Genomic DNA, 24,051 nt, shown 5'->3' with positions numbered 1-24,051 from the left:
TGGGTGGTTGACACCTAACAACAACATGGATATTTGTTTGATTTAGCTGCCACATCATCCAATAACATAAACAACCACTTCAAGAGAACCCACACCACTATTGACCCCTATCCCCTAATACATAAAGGACTTCGAGATGTTTGACCAACGTAAATATGTTTAACTATAGACCTTCAAACTATTTTTACTAATTTTAAAAATATTAAATCACAATTATCATCCATGCCTCCTTAAGGACACCAAAAGTGGCGCGGTCGGGTTAGTAATAATGTCTTTTGGGCAAGTGACCGTTGCAATCTCAATGCATTGTTCAATAAAAAACAATAATCGGGCTCATATCGAACACAACATTTGCGTGTAAAGTCATTTTCAACTTTAATTAATGAAAAATAATCCACAGAATAATTGCCACGTGGAAGTAGGTTGTTGCCACATTCACTAATTATCACTAATTATCAGAACTCCACCATCTGCGATAGGCTAATGAATGATAGAACTATTTAGGACTAAAAAGTAATTCTGCAGAATTCACGGGGCGGGTTAAAAGTAAAAATATGGTCATTTTTTCTTTATATATCTCTACTTTGCAACATAGATTAATTTATGGTATATAGATAAAGATTAGGTGTGAGCAATATTTTGTTAATTATTTTTTATGATATTGTTTAATATTTATTTATTATTATGATTTTATTTATTAGTTTATATAGTAATATTATAATATTTTAAATTTTTTTTTTAAAGGATTATGTTTGTATTATAAATTATTACTTTATTATATTGATGGATCATTAATATGATTTGAGGTATTTATATAAAAATATATAGTTAAATCTAAAAGCACTATGTATTATTAAAGTTATTATTTGTGTTCTTATTATTGCAGACAATGTTGGGACATCATATTGTTTTTTATTTTGTATTCACATGTTTATGGATGTTACTTGATATATCTATATGATTCTCACACAATATTATAATTATCATTTATTTAATATTTATAGTTTTATATAATATATTTCTTCTCTTTATGTCTAATTTTTTTTGTATATTTTGTATACAAATAATTGAAAAGGACATGCATCACTAGCATTTCTTGATTATATTTACATAATCAACACCCTTATCACTTTTTCTATAATTAAAATAATTTCCACATAAGAATCCTTTGACACATTTTCCACTAGATCATGATCCCTTCTAATGAGACTTCGCATTTCTCATTAGATAGAGTCCTTTCATATTTCCATTCAATCAAAGCCTTATTACTTTCTACAGGCATTATCTTAAATATTTAACTTTTGTGTTCCCCTTGATTTACTCCAACAAATATCCTCAAGATAGTTCACATGCTTTGGTCTTATTGGTTAGCTTTATGTATTGACTAATGTACAATTAATATATTTTTATATGAAAAATTAACAAATAATCTTATCTTAGCATGTTCCATCATCCCCATCTCCACAATCCAAATCTAATTTTAGCATGTTCCATTGTCCCCCATCTCTACAATCCAAATATAATTTTATATCTAGTTGCAATGGCCTAGTGTATAAATTGATGCATAATTAACTTGGCTTTTGTAAAAGTGGATCTAACCCCAAAACTTTTAAATTCAAATTTCTCGAATCAAGCCCATGTCTCTCTTACTAATCATAATTGAAGTGTGAATGTCCACACTAAAAATGATATATTTAAGAATCAGACTCATTCATTTGGACCATAACTTATTGATATCAAGATTGTATTAGTTGTTACCATAGACACTTTCAATGCATATGTCTAAAAAGGAGAGAGATACCATAAACAAATAATCCACCTTTAAATCATATTAAAAACAATTTCAACTTTAAATGACATATATATCTGAAAACAATATTTTATATATTAAAACATTTATCTAAAAAAGGTATCCAAAGTTATGGCTTTTGTAGCCCCAAACACACAATCCCAACCTTATTGTTTATGATGTCATCTTGCATTAAATAAGTCTTCCCATAATGAACTCATTCATAACCATTCAACTTCACTTGCCCACCAATAATATCTTTACTAAACCATTATTTTATTTTATTTATATTATTTGTTTTGAAGTTATTGACTACTCCGAATTATTTATTTATTTTCTTAATTAAATTATAGCTAGATAAACATATAATTTCCATGTAATATTTGCCAACCGCTCCCAAAATTCTGCTAGGGTTTCTATAGCTGTCTGCTTGGATCTCTCACCGAATGAAAACTCCTTGGAAGCAGCGGATTAGAATGGAATCAGAGCGTCGCAGAGATTTTCGGTTTTGCCCTAATTTCCATGGAATGTGTAATGAATCTTGCGGTGTTAATTATCCAAACATCACGACCTGATTTCACGATTTTTCAGAAATCGTCCCTTGATATGACCGCAAATGACTGTGGCTTTGATCTTGGAAGATCCGAACTTATGCCCTATTGCTGCGGATCCTCTGCTTCCTCCTCACAAATCATTTAGTGGTGTCTTATGCAAAAGAAGGGAATATTTTTATTGAGAATGATTATTGAAACGATAAAGCTCTTCAAGATGATCTGGATTTTTGGATGTTATCCCTTTAGCTATGGATTCCCACAGAAAGGGTTGCGAATCTCAAATATGCAGTGGAGGTATGGTTGCAAAAGAGACGAATCAAATTACTTATGTAGCTCTGGATTGTAATAAAGAAGTGGACTTTTGGAGAAAAAAACTTTACAACAAAATTCTTTAATGGGTTTTGACCACAAAATTAACAGCTTATGGGATAAGATCTGAGAGAAATAATTGAGATCTTTCACTGTGTTCGGGGATTCCTCAGTATGGAGTTTGTCTTTTGTTGAATGAATTGGAAAAGGAGATATCTGGGTTCCATTGAATGAATACGAAGGATTAGAAAAGTACAAAACCTTTCAGCAATAGGGTATCATAGTCTTAAGCAGTTTGTAGTCTGTTTCTGAGTTCTGTTTTTTGATGAAGAATTTTGATCAAGAAGTGTGTCAGTTTTCAAGATGTCCTCATAGCTGATGCAAATGTCATTATACACTGAGTGCTTTATGAGGAAATGTCATTCTATCTCTACCACTCTGGTGTTGTATAATAGGCATATTCTTTTCCCTCCCTCCTTTTTAGGTATCTTTCATCCCTTGTTTCATATCAACATTCTTATTGCTTTTATGTAAGTTTTTAATTCATGATCCCCTATGGAAAAATCTTTTTTTGCCCTTCTAAATTTTTCCCTCACAAACCTTTTTATTTCCTCATTATTAATTGGGTATTCTTTCATCTTAATGTCACATTTCTTGACCATTTGTTATTTTGTTTCATCCATGTGTTCTTCTTTCTAATTAACTCTTAATAATCATCTTAGGCCAACAATGTAATTCCATATTTTGAGTCTTCTTTAGATAACTTAGTAATCAAATCATTGTGGATGCTTCCAAAGGGAAAGTGTCTATTTCCACCAATAAGATCTCATACAGAACAACTATTTTAATTTTGAGGTTTCTTATGATTCAATGTTGTTAAATTCTTGCATAGGATCATTGAGGTGACCAACAAATCAAAAAGCATTTTCTTAGTTCTACATTCCTTCATCTATCTTTTAGAAAATATAATGCTTTCTATCGGTTGATAGAAAGACTAGAACAAACCTCAAACCGTGGATACTCAATGCTATTAGATTTCCACAATCCATGTGAAAATTGTTTGTAGTTTCTGGATTAGATTATGTAAGCAATTTTTTAACCATTAACGTTTCGGATCACACTTTGTGATCTATTATCAAGATGCAAGAGAATTCAAGAAAAGAAAGATAATGAGCTGCAAAGATAATTTGTTACTTCTTACTTCACTGTTGTCAAGTATTCATTGGGCAAATTCTTGGACATTGCTCAAGAAATTACATAGCATTCCAATATTATATATGCACAAATTTGTGTGGATATCGATTTAGAAAAGGGATTGTCTATGGAAAATATTTTAGAAGGAACAATTTTTTGGATGACATGAATATTCCTTTTTAATGTTGATTGATAATATAGTTTAAAAACTATTACATTAAATTAAATCGCTCTTCACTTGGGGTCGAGTACCAGATTCAACTATCCAAAAACTTAATATAATATTAAATTTAATATTATATTATATTAAATTTACTATTAAATCAAATCGCTCTTCCAATTTATTATATTATAATAAATTGGAATAGAAATATGTATCAGGTTCGACACTTAAAAATTAGAATTGGAGACCTCATTAAGCATGGAAAGGGAATGTGAAACCTCTCATTTTTAAAAAATAACAGGTGTAAAAATTTATTCAACATAAAGAGAATTACAAAGCAATAAGAGTCGGTAGCCTCGCAAAGAACAACACATTAAACAACACTGTCTGCAACAACAACCTACTCCAACATGTGAAACAATTTCAAAGTTAATTATCTCTTATACTCAATATGCCATCCATCCCTTAGATCAGAAGCCCATTTGGCTAGGCAGTCCGAGACTCCATTCTCCTCCCGAAGAATGTGAGTAAAAGTAACTAATTCCAAAGAACAAGACAATGATAAAATTTGTCCAACAACTTGGGCTAAGTGCCAATTAACATCAACAAATTGTTGCTCATTCAACAAAGTCACCACCACCTGTGAATTAGATTCACAAATAATCCTATTCCAGCCAAGAGCACAACCTCTCTCCATAACATACAAAATGGCGAGAGCCTCCATGTAATTATTTGTATAAAGGCCTCTTATAAATGAAAAAGATAAATTGGACAAGGGTAGAGCTATCACGCCCTACACCACCAATACTAGTGTTACCAAGGTTCCCCCTGCAAGAGCCACCAATATTTATCTTCAAAACTCCACAAGGAGGAAGGTGCCATCAACCCAAACAATTAATCTCATGCAAAGGTTGCCTTTCCCTGTTCCTCTGAGCCTATCGGTAGCTTGCTCCAAGAGAAGGATCAACTCGCTGAACAAGAAAATTGAGTCGATGATAAATATCAAACATCTCCAGGATCCACCTCTCCAACAAGATCACAATTTGTCGAGACAATCTAATCAAGAGTGTGAACAATTCTCCCCCACAAATTTTGGACCACCATTCTAGCAACTTGAAGAAAAGAAGTCTTGACTAGAAGCTTACCCAAAAATCCCAAAACTCAACCAAAGAGGAGACATGATAGCAAGCTTGTGGCCAAACTCCCCACCAAAGGTGCCAAATTGTCCTAGAGAAAGAGCAATAAAAGAAAAGATGAGATATACACTCTTCACTCCTACAAAACAACACATACATAAGACCATGGAATCCCCGCTTGCATAAGTTATTCCAAGTAAGACCACTATTCTGAACTACCAACCGCATTAAAAATTGCATTTGGACCAAAAAAAATTGTTCTACACCTATTTCAACCAGTCAACCCCTAAACTACCAAACAAATGCCTATCAAGCACCAAGTATCCCACAACTACAGAAAACTTACCAGTCCTCACCCCAAGCCAAGGTGTGAAACTTCTCTCATGGTAGCAAATGATAATGTCAATAAGAAAAAATGTGACTAGGGCTCTTCTCATGTTGTCGCAAGAACTCCCTCCACTCCTTTGTAAGTGTTAAGAAAGCATCTTTCAAGATCAATAGACCAAAGTTACTCAAAATAAGTCACATTCAAAAAAATGATGTGTTGGCTATAGAGGGGTCAATAGCTTAGTTGGTTGAGTACTCTTATAATAGATGGAAGGTTCTATGTTTGAACCTTAGATGGTCTAGATTAACAATAGATCAATAAAAAGTTCCATGTTTGAGTTTTAGATTCTCCATATGAACAATAGATCAATGGAAGGTTCTATGTTTAAGCCTTACATGGTCCAAATGAACAATAGATCAGCATGTGCTATTAGAGTCAATCTAGGAACCTCGAGCCCTTACAGTGTTGGAAATAAACCACAACCAAACCAACTATGGGTAGGCCATAGAAAGGGTTATGGGTTATATAGATCAGCATGTGCTATTAGAGTCAATCTAGGAACCTCTGCCCTTACAGTGTTGGAAATAAACCACAACCAAACCAACTATGGGTAGGCCATAGAAAGGGTTATGGGTTATAGTTTAATTGGCAGAGCAATCCAACAATCCAACAACAAACGTAGAAGTCCAAGGTTCCAATCCTAGCTTATTCTTATTAATTGTACATCAACAAAAATGAACAACAATGAAAAAAAAAAATTGTGAGAAAAAGATCAACCATCAAATGATTCTTACAACTACAACAAAATAATAATAATAATAATTGATTTTATCTCCCTTTTCTAAGAAGGATTGTTGGTATGTGCCCACGATGTTTGCATATGCCCAAGACATTTGTTAAACATTTCATTTCACGTATTTTTCATTACCTCTCAAAAGCCTATTATATCATACCCTTTTCCAACCCTTGGGCAATTCAAATTATCATTTTTTAATTTAATTAAAACTTACTATTTTAAAAAAAAACACTTGTTATTTATTATTTTCTAGGATTGTTAGTATGTGCCCAAGATGGTTGTTAAGCATCTTTTCAAACCCTGTGATGCATAATCCAATTTTTTTTAATTTACTTAAAACTTACTTTATTTTATTTATGATTATATTATTTATATATTTTTTTTAAAATGCTTTGTTTGTTATTATTTTTTTTTTGGTTGACTTCGAAATTTGACTGTCTTTACGTAATAATGCTTTCCTATTTGTTTAGATCCAAATGCTCTCTTTTGTTACCACTTTAAGTAACATTTTCTTGCAGGTGTAAGAGAGAAGACCCCATAATTGAGCACCATAATTTCATACTTATCAAAATCTTACATAAATATTTCAAATCACTCCCAATTATTTACAGCAGCTTTACATAGTAATACTTTCCTCTGTTGTTTAAATCGGAGAAAACTCCTCTGTTGTTTAAATCAGACAGTTTTCTCCTTTGTTGCCACTTTAAGTAATGTTTTCTTATAAGTATAGGGTAGAGAACCCAATAGTTGAACACCCTAAAATCATGCTTTCCATAATTTTACATGATTTTTTTAAATCAGTCTCAATGTCGCGCTTCCCAAAATCTTACATGAATTAAACATATGAATGAGATTAGATACTATGAATGCTATTGGTAAGTTATCTGCCTGAAAAAAGCATTGACTCAGATGTTAGACATATTATTATTTTCAAGTTCCTTTTATATATTACAATAAGCAGAGAGGAATTACAATAATCCTATTCTACGAGTGTATTATATAAACAATTTCCCAAAAATTGTCTTCATATACCAATATCGAAGCAGTAAAGCTATAACACAGGGAGATGAATAGACACGTTGAATAGACACGTTGACCATTGGCCAAACTCGTGCTTTGTACATCAACTGAAGACACTACATCCTTGGCCAGATTTATTGAATTCTTACTCTAAATATATTGGGAGACAGAAAGTAAGGATTTTATTAGTAGTAACTAAAAGATGATTTTTTTCTAATAGCTTCTTAACTCCAAAAGTAGTCCATGAACAGCATACAAGTTACTATGCATAAGTTTCAAACCGTCGGTAGCATTATCATACTAGACAAAAGGGGATATTTCTTAATAGTTTTTGAGAATTTCAGTTGCTTGTGACATATATAACAAAATTCACTCACCAATGAAAACCATGGAATCAAAAACTAACATAACGAAAAAATTTAAACATTCAAGTTTCTGGAAAACTTCTTCAAAAGTTATTATAGTTTTTTGTAGCTCCAAAATAGAAACTTCCCAATTGACAGACATAATTTCCATTGTTTAATCACATTGACAAAAAACAAACTGTTGCGCCGAACCAATGAAAGCTTCTTCCGAAAATTAATGAGCTATTTCTTCTTCTTGCTGGTTTTTGAAACAAACAATCGAATACTAGAAAATTCATATTGTCAGGAACATGCCTGACAAATGATAACTGCACCATGATCTAAAAGTACTATATCAAACAGCTTTTTTTTTCTTTTTGTCATAAAGTCCTTTGTGCCTTGATTTATTCAACTTGATTAACAAATACCGGCCCAAAACTAACCAATTTAAGAAAAACTCGATCTCAGACGTTGTACCATTGGCTAAATACAAGAAAGCACTTGTCTCAGTCATTAACCTACTTAATATACTGAGATACCCACTTAAAACCTTCACCATAGCCCATTTTTCTAACAATGCTGCACATGAAGACTTCAATAGGACGAACATTAGAGTCCGCCAAGTTTACCTTACCTTTACCAGTTGTGTAATTTGCTAACCCAAGATAGTAGCGTAGTTCTTCCTCTGATGCTGCATATGGTATGTCAATCTTATTTCCCAATATCAAGAAAGGCACAGTTGTTAATGAATCGTCTGAAAGTAGAGCATCAAGCTCCTTTTTGGATTCGGCAAACCTTTCTTTATCAGCCGCATCAACCAAGTAAACAACAGCATCAACCTGCAAGTAAATACATACCATCAAGAATGATGCCATTTAGTTATTTCTACTACAGTTCCCCATAATGAAACCTTTACAGGTCAATAAATGATAACATAGCTAAACCTGTTAAATCTTCTAGAACAATAATAAATTCAATAGCACACCTTCAGATACAAAAGAAAGTGAATCAAAGAAGAAATTCTGGAACACTAGCAATTGATAATAAGATTTATATACCCATAAAATCATTCCGGATAATAATAAGTCTACCAAAGACCTTGTCAGACAGTCAATCTCTATTCCTCTTTAAATAGTACCGTCTAATTGACTAGAAAGTGGGGTATGCATATAATCATAATCTCACATGATTGTAGCAAGGGTAGGTTTAAAAAAGGCAGCGCTACAAAAGAACAGTCCAGAAAACCTTTACAATGTAAGAAATGTGTACAAAAAAGCAGCAAAATCAAAATCATACCAGTGTTCTGCAGAGTTTCCTGACTGGGGGACGGGGGTGTGCGGGGATAGGAGACCAAGGGCCTAAATTTGAGGACAGTGAGGGGATGGTGGGAGGACAGAGGTAGAGAGGAGGTGGCCAGTTGCTGATATAAAAATAGAGGTGAATTGAAATCTTCAAGGCAAAATCTGTAATATAACATCTCTGCGAGCGCCTCATGAAAGGCCAACTAGTTTTCACGAATTGCAATCAGTATATAATGGTATGTGGCATATAGCAAGCAACTCAGTGCCGTCCCCGCCAAAGGTAGCGGAGGTGGTGCTGTGGGAGGATGTTTCCCCTAAATACCTAGTCTCGAAAATGTCCCCCTACAGGGGATGCGAGTTTTTTTAGGGGGGAAACGTCCACGTGGAACACTGAGATCATTACAAAAAACACTTACAATGTAAGAAATGCATAAAATTTGACCCGTTAATGGGTTTTTTTGGGTTAATCCTAGCAATTCTCAGGGAAATATATCTACTTGGCGTCCTCCAGATCCTGGTTGGATCAAACTCAACTTTGAGGGCGCAGCTCGAGGAAACCCAGACCCCTCTAGTGCGGGTTGTGTGGCTAAGGACTGTAACAGTGCAGTCATTGCTAGAGGCAAACAACGTTTACCCCCGGGAACAAACAATGAAGTTGAAGCAAAAGCAGCTTCGATGGCAGTCCAATTGGAAGAGGATTGGTGTAGCGAAAATTCATCTGGAAGGGGACTCTCAAATCATTACCCATGCCATTATCAGGGATGAAGCACAAACTGGAAGATAGAGAAATTCAAGACATTAAAGAGCTCCTAACGTCTTTTCAAAGCTTCAAAATCTCCCATGTTCTCAGAGATGGAAATAAGGAAGCTGTGTGCCAATCAGGCCTTCAATTTACAAGTAGGAGAAGTCAGAATTGGTGTACTATTTACCCGATACTTTGAGAGGTGTAATAAGGTGAAAAGGGACAAACTTGGGCTGTAAATGCATGTCAGACTGTGTACGGCGACACAGCTCATTGGTCGCACACTTCTAAGAAATCATTCCCCGTATCTTGGGCAAGCATGTGGAGGAAGGTGGAATGTTGCGTAGAGTGGAGAAGGTGGCAGCACCTTGCTAATGCATTGTACTTTGTGCATGTGAATTAATGGTTGGGCTATTAACTGCACATGTTGCCGTTTCTGTATGGTGAGGCTCATTTATGATTTAAGGCGAGCTGTCTCTTTGAGACTTGCCTTATAGCTTGCACTACAAGCTTAAAGCTCAAGGTGACCCGAGGCAGAGGGAGTGAATGGTGAGTCTAGAAATTGAGGAGCATGTCAACTCAGGCTACATTTGGAGCTTCATGACACCCATAGATCAACTTTTCGCTGCAAGCTTCCAGACCGATGGTGGCCTTTTGGGGCCAAATTTCTGACGAGAGGCTATGTAATGTGTTCAGGTTTGAGGAGATGGAATTTCTCACCCAGGTGAAGATAGTTCTGGGCGATGAATACCTACGAGCACAGTATAAGTATCGCACGAATGCTGATATAGCATCAATGTTTATGTTGGTGTTTTGAATTGGAGAGCAAGGAAAAGGTTCGGTGGATTGATATGAGTTGTGTTAGAGACGAATGGCGCACAGAATTTCAGAGTTTCATGAAGATGTCAGGAGATAGGATGGGCTTCATTTGCCGGGATGGTGCTTTGGCTCCACGTGAGCGAATTTCGCCCTCCCCTATGCCCTTATCTACTCTGGAGTGCGAATTGCAATAAGGAGGTGTGTTGTGTATCGGCTCAAGTGGGTATGCATGGGATAAAAGAATACCTAAAGGCATGGGAAAGGCAGGAGATCAGACGTGAACTGGAGGAATAAGGTTCCAGGGATCAGAAGTTCATAGACGCAGGCAATGCTTCCTCTTCCAAACGGAAGCAAGGTCGACCAAGGGGCTCAAAGAAGAGGCAGACAAAATGCACCCTGTTGATTGGCTTCCCTCCGGAGGACAATGATGACCTGTATGAGCCCAAGGAACTGCAGGATGGCAACTGGGATGATGATGGAAAAGGCAATGAACTCATAACCGCAAGTTGATTAGTAGTGGTTTTTTTATTAAATTTATTTCATGGATGCTCTCTTATTTTGTATTGAAATGCAAACTCTGTAAAGACACCTTTTCTTGTAGATGTTCAGGGGGTGGTTGGTATCTCGGCCATGTGCTCACTTTTATCTCTTTTTGGGGTTTTGGTGGCAGAGATTTTTCGATTACGAACTATGATATGATGGAGATGTAATGTTGCTTTTTATTAATAAAAATAGTACTATTAACCGATAAAAAAATTAAAAAAATGCATACAACTTTCTTTTGAATGATTAAAATTGCAGTGACAATCACATTCATATCTGTCTCAGACACCAACACTTAAATAACATGCAAGTTGAATGAAAAGAACTAGGACGTCTTACAATGTAAGATATGCATAAAACTTTCTTTCGAATGATTAAAAAATGCAGTGACTATCACATTCATGTCTATCTCAGGCACCAACACTTAAATAACACGCGAGTTGAATGAAAAGAACTAGGACGTCAATCCCCCAGTGAGTTACATGTCTATCATATTTCCACCACTTTTCAGTATGGCCAGGTTTTTGAGCTGCTATTTCCACCACATTTCAATGTGGCCAGTTTTTGAGGTGCTGCCCAATTGAGGTCAGATTGACTCGAACAACATTCTTCCTAGGACTAGTAATTTCCTCTCCTTTTCTTGGCTGGAGCTTTTGTTGCCATGCACATATATGATATATCTACACAATTTGTTATGTACTGCATACTTTTTATCCCCACTTTCTTGTAATTTTTTTACTTTGTCTGTGCAATTCACAGTTTATACCTACTTCCTATAGTGAAATAATAATTATATCGAATATTATATATATATATATATATATATATATATATTTGATTGAAATATAGAAATAATATATAAATATAATATGTATTCATAGTACTTAAACATTCCTATTCTAATTAAGCTTGTCTTAAATTGTTTTATTAAAATTATTAATAATCACAATTTTACTTGCCATGGTTAAACATTATAATATAGAGATATATAAATTAATAATATAATATATAAAGATTAAATATCAATAATATAAATCTTATCATCATATCATATTAAATAATACTATATATTAATATTACTATTAGACATCATATTTAAATATAAAATATTACAATTTAGATATGATTGTATTAAATAGAAAACATTACAGTTCAAAAATAAAAGGGCCGGATTGGGTACCAATAAGTGGTGAGACAGTCCCTGACGTTCGTGGACATACTCCAAACCAGCCCGTTTGGATTGAGCAGCAAGCAGAACCATTGACAAAGTCCCCACACTCAACAAAACATAACAAAAAAAGTTAAAAAATCCCCCAGGTCCATTGTAGTCTTGAGAAAAATGTTTCAAAATTCGTTCCAGGTTTGTCCAACTCGTTCCAGGTTTGTCCAACTCGTTCCAGGTTTGTCCGACCTCATTCAAGATGAACCCATGGTCGTTTTTTGGTGCCCTGGACGACCCATAGACGTACTGAGCCCAAATCCAAACCCAGTTCAAACTGCTGGACTCAAACGTGGGGCTTCCGGCCGCTGAGCTGGTACCATTGGTACAAAGTCATACAGTAAAAGAGTGAAAAGAAAAAATTTGTTTTATATATAGTCAAATCGATATGTGGCCAGGGTGTTTGTCCACACAGAAAGTTAACAAGAGGTATCATTTGCAACACAATCATACACGATGAAATTTGATGTCCAGGAGACAAATATCCTTTCATCCAAAAACTTTAATGGCATCTAGAAGTCTTTATTCTCTTGCTTGGCACTATTAATGCAGTGTGCTCAGAATGGGCAATGCCACCATTGACCGATTGGATAGAAGCCACATACATCGCATATACACTGATTAATACAGATCACCAACGGATATAATGGGCATTGAAGTCACATTTCCTGGTACAGGCACAGGGAAGAAAGGCTTCTTACATTGTACACAAAACAATTATCATTTCAATGCAGCGCTTTGTGGATTGTGGTATTTGACTAAGTTACCAAATCAGCAGAAAAACAAGACGTTCCCTAGTTTGATCCATCCCAAAATCAGAATCCAATTTGAACTGCATTCAATATCTTTGCATCAGAATAGTCTGGATTCAGCAAGGAACAAACCTGGGCAATTCCAGATCAGATTAGGCAATTGGAAGGTGTTTCCATCTCAATTCCAGCAGCAGGCAAAGAGTTGGACAAGTTTTCTTGACTTATTGACCACTAGAAAACCCTAAACGATATCATTCTACTCATTTCATGAGTTCAACAAGCCATGACAACAAGAAAAGAGCCATGAATGCTAGAGGAATAGCAGTGAAGAGCAAACAAAAAACAAACACCACCCCTTTGCTGCTAACACTTCCAAACAAAACCCACCCTCTGCTGTTCAGTTGAGTAAGCAATAAATTTCCACCCTCTAGCTGCTCGCACTAGCCTCAACAAGCAGTCTCAAATAGCATTTATCATTTTATGCTGCTCAGTTTGACTTTACTCAACCAAAGGTCCACAACCCAGACAAATAAGTCAAATTAGCCTGCATTGAAAAATTGTTGAAAATTTCCTCTGACTCAAATAAATATAGGATATTTATTCGATAGCACACAAGAATGTCATCATCTAAAACCTAGAAAACTGCCTGTTCTGCCAAATCAGTAACCTAAAACTGTAAATCAAGTATTTCATTAAAATTAAAAATATGACTCAGAAGTATTCCACTAATATATTAAAATATTTCATTTGGATATAAACAAATAATCGTATCATTTTACTATTGAACAATGAATATCTATCGTGACATTCAAGTATTGTATTGTAATAGATATTGAATTAATGTATTGTATTTCAAATTTGTAAATCTATGGTAAATTTATTTAGCATGTGCATGTTATTGGGTACTCTGAACTTAATTCATGCTTTTGGATTGCAAATATGTACATATTTATGATTTCTAAAATTTATATGTTTCATGTACAGTTCCCAGAACATAACCACCGGCCCATTCTGCACCCCAACCTTTCTCTCCAAGAAATCGACCATGCTGGCATACTGTACCCACATACCCATACCCATGCCCAATTCCATTTTGGCTACTTGAGCATGTCATCTCTAATTCTGTGAATTTGGTCTCTTTGTGGTCTTGTCTCATTTCAAGTCAAGGGCTGCTCTCATTGAGGTCTTGTCTCATTTCAAGTCAAGGGCTGTCATTAATATAAAGCTCTCAAATGCCCTTAACTATAAATATGGAATTATTGTTAACATTATTTAATAATTATTAATTAGTGATTTATTAGTTTGATGGGCTTGCTTGGTTGTAAATATCAGTCTGTAGGCTCTATTTGTGCTTACTTGGTCCATATGATGATGATTTCATATAGCTTGTACTACTGATGAACTCGCTACCAATTTTTATGTTTTTATTTTTCATTATATATATAATTTTTGCAGTCATCCTGATTATTAAAAATAATATAAGAATTCTCATTTCAAGTCAAGGGCTGCTCTCATTGAGGTCTTGTCTCATTTCAAGTCAAGGGCTGTCATTAATATAAAGCTCTCAAATGCCCTTAACTATAAATATGGAATTATTGTTAACATTATTTAATAATTAATAATTAGTGATTTATTAGTTTGATGGGCTTGCTTGGTTGTAAATATCAGTCTGTAGGCTCTATTTGTGCTTACTTGGTCCATATGATGATGATTTCATATAGCTTGTACTACTGATGAACTCGCTACCAATTTTTATGTTTTTATTTTTCATTATATATATAATTTTTGCAGTCATCCTGATTATTAAAAATAATATAAGAATTCTCATTTCAAGTCAAGGGCTGCTCTCATTGAGGTCTTGTCTCATTTCAAGTCAAGGGCTGTCATTAATATAAAGCTCTCAAATGCCCTTAACTATAAATATGGAATTATTGTTAACATTATTTAATAATTATTAATTAGTGATTTATTAGTTTGATGGGCTTGCTTGGTTGTAAATATCAGTCTGTAGGCTCTATTTGTGCTTACTTGGTCCATATGATGATGATTTCATATAGCTTGTACTACTGATGAACTCGTTACCCATTTTTATGTTTTAATTTTTCATTATATATATAATTTTTGCAGTCATCCTGATTATTAAAAATAATATAAGAATATTCAGTAAGCATGGGATGCTGAACCATTCACATGAAATAAACGTTGATAACTTGAAATTAACTTATTTTAGATTTTCCTTGAGGTTTGACCCTTCAGGCTCTGCTTGTTATGGCTTAAAGATGCTTGAAACAGAGTATCATGAAAACCTTACTAAGATACATTTCTGTCTCTAGATAGTTTTAGGCTGTCTGAAAGTTACTCAGTAGCACCAGAAATGTTGTGGACAGGCCCAAAAACCAGAAAGGAGACAGGAACTGCATGATAAAAAGAAAAACCTAAAATATTTAGATTAGACATGGATAATCACAAAAGTAGTTGCTAGCTGAACTTGCTCACACATCAAGAATAGTAGAGATTCAAACTAATGCGTTCTTATGTATTTACCAGTTTCCTACAATTCTTATGTAGTTTGTTTGTAAGTTTGTATCCAAACTAAAGAGGTTGTTGCACAGAACACTAACAAAGATTGAGTGCAGGGTCTCACAACTCCTAAAATGGCATAATATTGTGCTGACATGCCAAGCCAAATGCATATGCATCAACCTCTGCGTAATTGCCAGATTTGTAACAATGACAAGGTGGAGTCTATGCATTGACTGTAGGAATAGTTGCCAAAGGAACAAAAATCAGAAGTAATAAACCATCTCTGTAACAGTGCAAAGAACATAAACCAAGACCACTCTTACTTTAAGATGTTGCACAGGTCATGTGCATGACATATTGCTAGAGATTGAGTATCTAAAAGTTTGATCAAAAATGAGAAAAAGGAAAGGATGACACCATTCATTTACAAATACAACATTGAAAAAAAGAAATGTAAATCTAGTGGGTCGTGAAATGATTAGCTCTGACAAATTTCCACAGCAATGGAGAATACAACAGTGCAAAGAAGTTATATTTATAACCAAGAATGCAAATGACAAAACATTGATATAGACACAAAACATTCTCACCATTTGCATACCAGAAGTATAGAACAGAAAACCCGTTGACAGAAGAAGCACACAGGTAACAGTTAGAGAAAACAAATTTAAAATAAAGAGAAAATCTCAGATATTTCACAAGGAAAATCAAGTTATATAATAAAATAACTTCCCATTTAGACACATGAACATCGCAATCAAATCTATTAAATTATTTTGTAATAAATAAATGAACAAAAGCACACTTAATTTTGCAAGATGAACAAAGCTCTTAGGATGCGAATGCATACTCAATTACATTGTAAACTACCTATTACCTTTGCATAATAGTCTTTCCAGACTCTCCGTGCGATTTGATGACCACCAAGATCAAAAGCCTTAAACTTGATCTTACCAATACTCAATTCCTCAGATGTAGGATACTGAGTAGGCTGATGTTGGACCAATCTCTGTCACATAAGAAAAAAAAAAGTAATTAAAGTGCAGAGAACAATATTACATTCTAAAATATTTTCACATAACATTTAAATGCATAAGCAGCTAAGATGTGTATAGCAAGATCAAAATAAAGTTAAACCAAAGGGCATTATAGGAATGTTATTGGGAATCAAGTTATATAATATCATACCACATATAATTGAGCCCAAGGTCAAAATGTTGCATGATATTTTAGGAAGCCATAACAAGGCGTGCCTAACCGAAAAATTACTTAATACCATGTGAATCCAACATTAGGTGTGCAAGTTCCAGAAACTCTCTGTAGATATCCAGAATTGAACATTTACAATAGTTTAATTTCTTGATGGAAGAACCAGAATCCAAAAAACCCAGTTGTTTCCACCCATGTTAAAGGATTAAACTTGAAGCTCTACAAGGATGTATGCCATTTCTGCTCCAAAAAAATTATATAGTCCGTGCATTGACCCAAAAGGCAAGGTCAGGGGCCAACAGAGTTGCCTGAAGCCACTGCAATCGCTGATGAAATGACCAACTCTGTTTTACTCATCGGCACTCCTAACAGTCAAGGTCTAAAAGAAGTTTCTAATTATATATTCCCAAAATCATGAATATAGCCTGCATGATATATCATATACTATATCACCAAAGTTATTATCCATTAAGAAAAAGTCTTGTCAAACAAAACTACTTTGACGATTGTTTAGAAAAAAGCAGACATAAAAATATGGGGTTTTAATAAACTATAAATATTTTAAAGACTACTACGGATTACCAGCTAAAACATTATACACAATGTATCACCATGTAATTCAGGAATTTAAAAATACCCAAAACACCACACCATAAAATGAAAAGTCTCTGATAATAAGCTTACAATATTTAGCACGAAATGAAGTAACAAGTGCCAAACTAAATCTGTAATTAGAACAAGGTGGCTAAAAAAGGTAGCAAACTTACACCAACCAACAAGAACATGAAAATACTTCTACATGACTAATTGTAGAAGTGTCTGAGATACACTACCAACTTCCTCCAACTCACTCAGAGACAACGAAATATGGTACTATATAGGAGTGCAAACCCACAACTAACACAAACAAACAATCAATACAATGTCTTTCATTCTACTTATGGTAACAAAATGCATAACTATAGCGAAGAGCATGAATCCACTAATCAATGCCATATTGTCCCAAGTCTCAACAAAAGAAAAGCTAAATGGCCCAGATTAATGATTGAGAAATTGGAGCCTTATGATGTCCACATGGTATTAGAGGGCTCTACACAGAAATAGCACTTTCATACTAGACCTAACAAAATATATCTAATGTACTGTCATTCATTGAAGGAGTAGGCATGCCTAACATAATATCCGGATGTATTATGTAGTGGACGGATGAGTTGGATTGTGATATTTTTTTAAACTCTCCAGTCTTAGCTTACCTTACTCTTCCTTGCCCTTTCTTCTACTGTTTCCAACATCATAAATTTTATTTAAATAGCAAGTCAATATCATCAAGTTTTCCTGGCTTAAGCAATCTAAAATTCCTGTACCTTTATTTTGACAACGAACTTCCACAACAAGGTGAGAAATAATTTCACCCCATATCAGTTTAAATTTTCCAAACGGCCCCAAGGGCCAAAATACACAAAAATGAGAAAGTTTGCTGATAACTACAACTGATAATCATATATGCGCATTGTCAATGTAACCTAGAATACATAAGCCGGATGCACGTTCTCAGATACAGTATTGGAATCTAATTCGATATGCAGTTGGAACATGTGGCAAAATTCCATTACGCTTAAGAATCATCCTGTTTCAAATTTGTCTGTGTTATTTGTAACCTAAATTTGATTCTAAGAAGCAGTCAGTAAGATTGCTTCATACTTTGGAATATCCAATGGCATTGCTGCGTTTGCACCACTCAAACGGTATTCGTGATCTGACACGGAGTGGTTCAGCCAGCAAGGTTTGACCAAACGGACCACAAGGCAACCTGAAACTAAACAAACCAGCCTCACATAGGACAGGCAAAATTTTATACAAAAATGCAACTCCACAAATAAAATGACCAACGTCATAATCTAAGGTCTAGTGTTGTATGCATGCTCCTCCCCTCAACATTGAGACTCTGTCCAGCTTATAGATTTGGCAGCCACACTGCGCTCTGACTCCGCCTGAACAAAAAGAATTGAAAAAATCTACGCAAAACTCAAAAAATCAACTCAGGATAAGCTCAATTCAAAAGTGTCATAAATTGGCCCAAGAGAACAAATAAAACAATTCTGAGTTTTCTCTTGTCACTGTCACAAAAAATAAGTGTAGTTATTACGAACTTTCAAACAAAGAAACTAGATATTACGAACTTTAAAATGAAGAATCAATGGCAGTTTGTCACTTTTCAGTTTCTTTTATGTTATTTTGTGTTTTCAAAAGTCACTTTGACCAGGACTAGAAGAGCTTCGCCAACTATGGTCCTCCTTCACACGACCATATACGTTCCTTGTCCAACCACAGTAAGAACCTATTAATTCATTGGTCACATTGCCTTAGCAATGAGAATACTTAAGGGCTTGGGTCATTGAAGTTGTGGATTGAATCTTAATAAATAATAACCTGCCAAAGGCTCCGTACAAAACTATAGACCCAAGATCCGACCCACTATTCTAGGCCCTTGTAATTACAATGGAAAATCTAGATGCCCAGGGCTACTGAATTGAGGAATAGGATTTTTATTCTAACTGGAAATTATTCAGCACAGACATCATAAGACCCAGCTCAATTTATTCTGAAGAAGCGTATGAGCATGATCCAAAAACTCAAAACAAGATCTCCTATCTGGTTTTCGTTGACTATGTGTCGAAAGTCGAACTGAAGGGTAGAATTCTAAGATCCTATTGAACAATAGATAAAAAAATAACAAGTTAAGAATTACCTAAACTCCGATCATTTTACCTGCTCCAGATTTATGTAGTAATCAGAATTATATTTAAAATTTTCCTCAGCGTTATCAGACACTATGAAAAGATTAAAAATCACATATGACTCACCTCATCTTTCAGCATGTGCAACAACGTAGTCTTTCCAGCATTGTCCAGTCCCAGAAATAAAATCTTTGCCTCCTTCTGCCAGAGGCCTAGGGAAGCCAAAATGCCATAAAACCAATCGAACAGAAACATTATCTGAATATATTAAATTTTTCTAACCCTAAACCTCGAAATTCTCAAGAACACCCAGATGGGAAATCCTATCGAAATCAATATTTACGGCAACGACCCACTTGATATTTCACCCTGCGGAACAAAACCCAGATGCAGATTTGTTCTAAACCATCCGCAACAAAACCAAATCCAAGCCCATAACTAAGGGAAAAAACTCAAAATAAATAGCGCGACTGCCCAAACGAACTACTCAGAGCCGATCTGCAAATCATGAAAAATTTTCGTCTCTCTTAATGAAAAATGGTCTTCAGATTGATGTAAATAAATATATAAAACTTTGAAAAAGGACAAAAAGAAGACGACGTGTATAACACCAAAGAGCAGAGAGTTTTACCCTCCTATAAAGGCTGAACAGCTGTCTAGGTGCTGGTCTACGACTGTCTATCACCGGTTACCGGTTTTATTGTGTTCATTTCGTGTGAAGGAAAGCAAGGTGACCGGCTGTGGCTGTAAACTGTATTTGGTCTGTGACGACGGCTTGGTATTGACCACAACGTGGTTAAGGACAAAATAAGGGTTGAAGGGTCGATGTGCTCGGTTTAGTCAAATGTTTGGTGTTAAAATTAAGTGCCATCTACCAAAGTCTTTCTTTCTTTTATGGTTTGTATTTAAGTTAAATGTGAAGGTCGGGGTCAATGAGCTTTTGGTTTTCTTAAAGGATTTGAATGAGTTCATCTTATAAGAAATGAGGCTTCTGATATCATAAGGGATGAGGTTATGATTGTGTCCTGAATGATTTTGATGAAATGAAGATCCCTTAATCCTTGTCTTTTAGTCAAACAGGTTCAATATATGCTTCCTACTCCAATATCTAGTAGCTAAATGAATTTGGACTTCATATGAAAACTCTCCAAGAAACAAAACAAAAAAAGGTGGAGGTGGAAGGATTGTGAAAATATTTACAAATGATAATAGTATATGAAATAAATTATTTTATCTATTTTAGTATAATTGTGAGATTTATTTATTTATGTAAAAAAACTATTTAGTTTTGTATTTTTAATGTAATATTTTAATATAATTTATATATTAATAAATAGTAAATGTTTATGTAAAGTCAAGCTCGTGATTTATATTTTTATTTATTTTGGGTCATTTACATATTCAATTTTTTCCATCGATAAATACTTATAAGTTTATAAATAATAGATATAAAAGATACAAAATTTTGAGATCAGGCCACTCTTTGACCGAATAAACAATCAAACCCCCAAGACACCTTTTAGTGTTAGATTCAACAATGAATAGTCCCCAAAGCAATGTACAAAAAATTAAAGCAAACCTGTGGCACAAACTGCCAATAAACCCCTACACTAAGGTCATATACATACAAAATCTACAGTGTTTATACACTGTCCAAATCAAAACCAAAAAAGATCAAAACGAACAAGAAATTATCTTCAGTTAAAGAAAATGGGGACAACAACATCCCAAGCAACTTGGTACAGTCACACACCCACCAATCACTCAAGTTGCGGCTGGAGCCATCCACCCTCACGACAACTCCCTTACCCTTGCCTTATTGTGCACTAGAGTCCACCTCATCCCTCCTCCTTTTGACATTCTTCAAACCTCAGGGATGCCCTAGCCAACGGGATGAAACAACAAATGTCCTCTTGCTTCCTTTCAACCTAGTTTGAGACCCCCACACTGCAATGAGCCCTTGCCTCTCGCATTTTGATGAGGTCCTTGATTCTCTCCATACTAATATGGGCAACCACAATCTTGATTCCCTTGTTGTCTGATGCACCCTAGATGAAAAAGGGTCACAATGGATGAAGATATTGGCCCACATCCAACCAGCTTCCACCTAGAGCATGAATGCCAACTCTAAGACGTGCAATGGTCGTAATGGAAGCAAGTACCAAGCACCATTCTTCCCAGACACGCTAGTTCATAATCTAGTGTCATCCTCCACAAATTCCAACTCAAGACACCAAGTAAGAAATAAGGACACAATATCAATTTTCATCTTATAAAAGTACTCCGGCTTCAGGAACTCCTCACCAAGCACCACCATCACCCAGTGAAAGAACTCTAGCTCTTTAAATTTGAAGGCATTCCTAAGCCATCATTGATTTTAGCCCAAAAGGCGACCATCGGTGTGAGAGTCTATAGTGAGAAATTTGCCTGCATCCTGAATAACATCTCATTGACTTCTTTGAAAAGTAGCACAATTCAATGTGTTATGCAACAAAAAGAATGATATTTTCCTTCATGGGAAAGAAAAATATAAACATCACTTCACACACACCCAAATAACATCATTTATTGTTGATTAAATGCAAAGCTCCATTGTTATTCTCTCGTAACATCCTCCCCAATTGCCACCTACATTGTGTTATCTCCTCATAGATCCTCCCAGATGTATTCATCATGACCCTGTATTAACTCCACTACCAACTTGGAATACTTGTCCATCAACTCATTTCCCTCTCTTTTGACAAGGGAAATTTTTTTTAAAAAAGAACATTAATAGGCAACTTTTGGTGGTTTTTACTATCTTGTCAAGAAACCAATTCTTGACTTCACCTTTAATCAAGGCGTTAGTGATTATTTGAGAATCTTCTTCTAAGTGGAGTGTTTGGACAAATAATGTTTTTGCCAATTTCACAGCTAATAGAGCATCTTTGGCCTCTGCTACATTGTTCGAACCCAGCCCAAGCTTTTTGCATACCCCATGCCCACACACTTCTCTTCCAATCCCTAACCACACATCCTGCACCCGACTAGCCTAGGTAACCTTTGGAGACTCCATCATAATTAATTTTGATCCAGCCCATTTCGGGGGCAATCCATTCCATTGCCAAATCCCTTTCTTGGATCAGATTAGCCCAATTAGGCTCATTAGTAGGCCTAAATTTAATAAGTAGCCAATTTCTCTAGATAATATTATCTGACAAACTGAAATGGAACTTATTTGGGTTGAGTTTGGAAGCAACTACGCTTACTAGTTCTTAAATGAAAATTTCCATTCCATTACAAATTCTTACCAGGTTTTCCTTTTTTCCTACAAAAATCTCTGATTCATCTCCTTCCAAAGTTCTCAAATTACTACAGATGGCACAATCTACCAAATGTAAGAGAATAAGGTTTTTGGTTGATTCTGCCACCAACCTTGAAACAACTCTATGAACATGGCAGACAAAAAGGGAAATGCCAATTTAGTTTCCTAGTCACAAATAACCAACATTCTCTTGCAAAATCACAATGAAGTAAAAGATGATCAATCATTTCTTCACTATTTCTACACAACATGTATTTGAAAGGGCTTGTGAATCCAATTTTATTAAGACATTCCCTTATAAGGATTCTACCTCTTTGAGTCAACCAAGTGAATGCCTCGACCTTGGGTAAACAATGCTTTCCCTAACACAGTTGAAAAGGTCATCCCTCCACCCTATGCTCTTCTTCCAATAATTTGTATTCAATATTAACCACATGCTTTCCATTTTTAGCACCAAACCACACAATTGAATCCAAAGTGTTTGAGAGGAAAATAATTCTTTCCCTAAAAATACCACAATCTTTCTTCTTGGTGCCACGATAAGTTCAAGTCAGGTTTAGGTCTTTCCATTTCCATACCTCCATGTCAAGCTCCCTATACCTTTCCATATAATCTGAGACCTTGAGCTACCCCATCTCTCCTAGGCAATACTCTTCACTTCCAAATTAGAATTATTCTTACTTATATCATAAAGACCTTCCCAAGAGTTGTCCCAAAATAAGGCTAATTTCTCACCTCTAATTTCCCAAGATAAGTGATCTGTAATGGTAGGTCTACAAGAAAGCATAAAGTTTAAAATTGTTGATCCTTTTATTGGATTACTGATAGTGAGGATTCTATCCCTGTTATCCAGATATTTTACTTAAAGTATTTTAACCCACGTTTCATTTGGGTTGGAATACATGCTCCAAATGAGTTTGGCTCCAAGTGCTTCATTCATGACATTCCATTTTTTGATACCCACACCTCTAGAGCTTTTTGGTTTGCAAACCTTGTCCCAAGCTAACAGCAAGTATTTTTCCTGATCTTGACTCTTTCTCCACATAAATTTTCTCATTTTCTATTCCACAAGGTGTAAGATTTTCTCAAGAATTTTGAGGTACGACATTGAGTATATAGGAATAGTGGATATAGAAAATTTCAACTTGAGGATCCTCTGTGTGATGATAGCCACTTGCTCTTCCATCCAACCATACAACCAATGTGTAGTTTTCCAAGAGTTTGTTCCACAAAATGGTCTGAATGGCCCCAACAAAAAGTGGAATGCC

At 35.1% G+C, this 24,051-nt stretch overlaps 1 protein-coding gene across 1 annotated transcript; it reads right to left on the bottom strand.

The window, feature by feature from the left end:
• Positions 1 to 7,691: 7,691 nt before the first annotated feature.
• LOC131026726 (GTP-binding protein SAR1A) lies at positions 7,692 to 20,086 on the bottom strand. Its single transcript, XM_057956664.2, has 3 exons — positions 19,606 to 20,086; positions 16,410 to 16,541; positions 7,692 to 8,472 (listed from the first exon to the last, which is right to left on the bottom strand). The coding sequence occupies exons 1-3, from the start codon at positions 19,732 to 19,734 to the stop codon at positions 8,152 to 8,154; spliced, it is 582 nt and encodes a 193-aa protein (XP_057812647.1). The 5' UTR covers positions 19,735 to 20,086; the 3' UTR covers positions 7,692 to 8,151.
• Between the last annotated feature and the right edge of the window lie 3,965 nt (positions 20,087 to 24,051).

Source organism: Cryptomeria japonica, chromosome 10, assembly GCF_030272615.1.
Source record: "Cryptomeria japonica chromosome 10, Sugi_1.0, whole genome shotgun sequence".
In the NCBI taxonomy this organism is placed as follows: Eukaryota; Viridiplantae; Streptophyta; class Pinopsida; order Cupressales; family Cupressaceae; genus Cryptomeria; species Cryptomeria japonica.
This window is presented reverse-complemented; position numbering and strand designations above follow the sequence as displayed.